This window comes from Aulostomus chinensis, chromosome 2, assembly GCF_037954235.1.
Source record: "Aulostomus chinensis isolate RoL2024-O1b breed Wild chromosome 2, RoL_Achi_v1.0, whole genome shotgun sequence".
Classification (NCBI taxonomy): Eukaryota; Metazoa; Chordata; class Actinopteri; order Syngnathiformes; family Aulostomidae; genus Aulostomus; species Aulostomus chinensis.
Window position 1 is genome coordinate 20,821,247 of NC_141321.1, and position 2,758 is coordinate 20,824,004.

The window sequence follows — 2,758 nt, forward strand, 5'->3', positions numbered from 1 at the left end:
TCCCTGCGTGAAGCGCTGCTGAATAAAAGCATGCAAGTTCCAACGAGGGCATGTCACGGCTTCGATAAATGTAGAATCGTACATTTACTCATCTCCAGGTGATGAAGTGTCCAAGTCACATTTGTCAATGAAAGATGATCCCTTGTAAACTTCATGAGACATAAACACCAAGCATGACAGCTCCGCCGCCATCGGAATGAATGGGTGAGTGAGATTCAATATTGTGCCGAATACCATTAAATTTATATGTGTATATATATATATGTGTGTATATATATATATATATATATATATATACACATACATACATACACACACACACACACATATATATATATATATGTGTGTGTGTGTGTGTGTGTGTGTATATATATATATATATATATATATATATATATATATATATATATGTGTGTGTGTGTGTGTGTGTGTGTGTGTGTGTGTATATATCTATATATATATACTGTATATGAATGCAGTGTATTTCCCATCTTGTGCTGCAGCAAATCAACATTAACAGTTCTATTTTAGCAAAGACAGGTGAGGTTTTAACATGATGACCCTGATTTACCACCAGGGAACATCTTCCTTATTAATTCTTAAACATGCATCTTAGCTCCCTTTTTGTGTTAACAGGCCTAAGGGAAAAAGCTGGTAAGCACAGTCCCTCAGCTGTTCACACTGAATTATGGGTGAATGGTTTCAGGAGAAACATACATGAGCAAACACAGTGTTAAGCCTATTATGCACAAATCACCTATTTTGTTTGATGATTATGATGTGTATCCTTATACCGCCAGTGTGTGTGTGTGTGTGTGTGTGTGTGTGTGTGTGTGTGTGTGTGTGTGTGTGTGTGTGTGTGTGTGTGTGTTAATTGGCTATGGTACGATAACTGACTAGATGGGAATCACCCACCACTGGTCCATCATCAGCTGTGCAGAATATCAATCACATTGTTATATAATATTACGAGGATGCGCCTCATTCTCATGCACTTTGCCCTGTTTGAATCACCTACTGCCATGAAAGAAAAGCCTTGACAAGTCAGACAACACTGAGATATTTTCGAGCACTTTCTCCCGCTGGAATCACCGACTGCATCACATTCCTCTACGTGTGACCTGCCTTTAGCACTCGTATCCCCGTTGTAGCATGAGCTCCGGGACCACTGCGGCTGCCGCGACCTCCAGTCTGATTCAACCCCGCTTGGTGGACCACCTTGTCCGGCTGCCTGTCTATGCAAGCCCCGTTTTCTCTTTTCTTGATGGCCGGTAGAGTGTTAGTCGCCACGACCGCCGTTTTATGCTCCTCGTCCTCCATCGCCATTTATGGCCCCTGTTAACAGTGACAGAAAGCGGTGGGTAGCGTCCTGCTACGCGGCTGGCAGATTCCCACGGAGAGGTAGAAATTCATCCCGTGTCGGTGCAGCGACGCCATACCTCGCCCGGCTGTGACTGCTGTCAGATAGGCCTGCCGAGAGCACATCAATAAACATTACATGGGCGGGCCCAGCCACTGCCCCTTTCTCAGGGAACACGAATGATACAGTAAATGGGCAAAACGTATTCATAATGAAACAAAATCATATCTGTCACGTTATGAATTTATAGTTTATCATTTCTAAGCTTTCATTTACATCTTTCACTTTAATAAATCACCTTTGGTATAGGGTTAATGAGTAACGGATTATTTTTAACTGACCTTTTTTTTTTTTTTTTTTTTTTACCAAGTTTTAAAAATCTTTATTAGCAAAGCTGGAATGACTTGCCAGTATTAGCAGATACTTGACAATGTGAGCAAAAAGATAAACTTAACTTTTATTTCTTTTAAAGCCACTTTGAATGTATAGAGTATTAAAGGGCTGTGCTGACCTTAAAGTTAGAAAAGTGAACTTGTGACCTGAAAGGTGTGGGTTCAATCACCTGACTGACTCAAGAACAGTCTCAAGGGAAGCTGAGGCAGCTCCTAGCCTTCCCCCATACTACCACCTAATTGCCCTTGAGCAAGGCCCCCAAAGCCATACTTCATCCAAGAGGTGCATTTTGCTTTTCAAGTGCTCACTAATAGTTTTTTACTTTACTTTTTGCTACTTCTCTGTTACTACAGAATTCAGAGAGGACCAGCCATGTGTAGTTAGCTTGAGGCTAATGGGGCCATGTACCTAAATCCTCTGATGAAAGTCTTGGTGCATTAATAAGCATATAGCTGGATAAAGAGGATGCAGATAATACTGGATGGTGCTCTTGATGGTTTGTTAATGGACTCATGGACCTGTTGAGCATCTGTGGAGGGTTCTGGACCGTCAGGTGTCTTCCTGTCCTATTGTCTTGACTTCCTAACGTCTCTGGAATGAAGTTTAAACATTTTCGAGACATGATTAAAACTCCTAGGTGACAGTGCTTTGTGTGTCCCAGCCAAAAGTGTTTAATCGGAGTCAAAGGGCCTTTCCATAATGTTGCGATCACGTTACAATCTCACTCAAATGTTTCATTCTTTCGAGTCTTCGTATGCGTTCTCCCAGCTAACATCTGACGTGTCATTGCAGGAAAAGCTTGTTAATGATACATTCATAATAGCTTTGTGATTGTGACTGAAACTGAACTTTCGCGTTGCACAAGGTCAAAACAAAACTAATTTCTATTCTATCTTGAACTCAGAGTCCAACTTTTCCTTTGGATAAGTTCCTTGGGGGCCCTTCATGTTCAAGTTTTAACCTGCTTCTTCTTTTTGCCTGACAATACCCATTTTCATTTTTGGT

General features: G+C 41.2%; 1 protein-coding gene across 2 annotated transcripts in view; it reads right to left on the bottom strand.

Annotated features, from left to right (window-relative positions):
* Positions 1–2,106, bottom strand: part of phlpp2 (PH domain and leucine rich repeat protein phosphatase 2) — a 37,668-nt gene extending 35,562 nt beyond the window's left edge. The window contains exons 1-2 of one of the 2 annotated variants that reach the window (XM_086183652.1): positions 1,440–2,106; positions 1,126–1,335 (exon numbers count right to left, since the gene is read on the bottom strand). In XM_086183652.1, the coding sequence (XP_086039778.1) occupies positions 1,126–1,326 (201 nt within the window). In that variant the 5' untranslated portion in view covers positions 1,327–1,335; positions 1,440–2,106. Of the gene's footprint in view, positions 1–1,125 lie in introns of both variants that reach the window. The other variant, XM_086183643.1, reaches the window with a different exon arrangement.
* Between the last annotated feature and the right edge of the window lie 652 nt (positions 2,107–2,758).